Raw genomic sequence first — 1,156 nt, 5'->3', positions numbered from 1 at the left:
CGTTGGTGAGGGGAATATAGAGTGGGAGGGGCTTCAGACGATTGTATCCGTCAGTCGTCGCCCTCCACCAATCACACGCCGGAGTGCGGGACGCGTCTGATTACCTTTCGTTGAGGCGCACGGCGCAGCCAGCAGTTCATAACTGGAGAAGCCGACTTCGGAAGACATGAGGTAGGAGGTGAACTGGTCCGGCTTCAGGGAGATAAAATCACAAGCCGGTCCCCATTATAGCCCCTCCTCTACCCAGCACGCCTAGTAATGTGGAAGGGCGGTACTAAGGGTGGTGGGGGCCCGTGGGGCTCTACCATCCACTCGGGGACACAGCAATTCAGAAACAGTCAGGACGTCCAAAAGCAGCCCAACTGAGGGGTGGACAACAGTCACCGGTCGGCCCACAAGTGGCAATGAACCATCTGCTACTCAGAGCTACCCGAAGGACCAAAAGAAGCAGATGAGAAGTCCCCTCCCCCCAGTCACGGGAGGCTGCCATTGACCTCTGAGGGTCAACCCGATGACCGGCACTGCCACGGGGGGAATGGCTCTACCTGAAGGAACACTGAGTCTGAGACAGTGAGAGGCCAGAAACTGAGGCATGCTGGGTAGACTTATGAAGCCAATGTGGTGACCTCCAACTGCCCGCCTGAGGGCCACGTGTAACCCTCTACACCCGTCTCTACATACTTCCATGCAGCTCAGGATATGCGGCCCCCTCTACAGGGACCGGATTCTCCTGTGTGCCACTGTCCCCACCTCCTGAAGGTGGCAGTATGACCCGACTGTTTCTGAATTCCTGTGTCCCCGAGTGGATGGTAGAGCTCAATGTCAGGCAACATCTGCCAAAGCGGAGAGTATCTCGGGATGTATATAACTGGAGATAGACGACCCAATCACAGTGTGGCCCCCAGAACCACATTATATTGACGGGGGAATCTCACAAGGAAATGTATTTATAGCCCGAGAACCATATGTAGACAATGAGACCCATCAGTGGGGGGGAGCATTGGGCTCACCAGTATAGGAAGGGGTCATCTACATGAGGAATGATGGAACTCAATGAGGGCCCATTGACACCTCCATGGCCAGGTAAAGGGTTGGGTCAAGGCAGCCCATTCATTATACCAGACCGGCCGCCATGGGGCTATTGTGGGGGGGAATG

At 55.6% G+C, this 1,156-nt stretch overlaps 1 protein-coding gene across 1 annotated transcript in view; it reads right to left on the bottom strand.

Moving 5' to 3' along the window:
• Positions 1–1,156, bottom strand: part of MEPCE (methylphosphate capping enzyme) — a 14,790-nt gene that overhangs the window by 486 nt on the left and 13,148 nt on the right. The window contains 1 exon segment of the mRNA XM_018574388.1: positions 105–237. Coding sequence (XP_018429890.1) covers positions 105–237 — 133 coding nt within the window.

Source organism: Nanorana parkeri, unplaced genomic scaffold (assembly GCF_000935625.1).
Source record: "Nanorana parkeri isolate BGI_ZX_2015 unplaced genomic scaffold, ASM93562v1 scaffold2917, whole genome shotgun sequence".
NCBI classification, from domain to species: Eukaryota; Metazoa; Chordata; class Amphibia; order Anura; family Dicroglossidae; genus Nanorana; species Nanorana parkeri.
The sequence above is the reverse complement of the archived record's forward strand: the minus strand, read 5'-3'. Positions and strand labels throughout refer to the sequence as shown.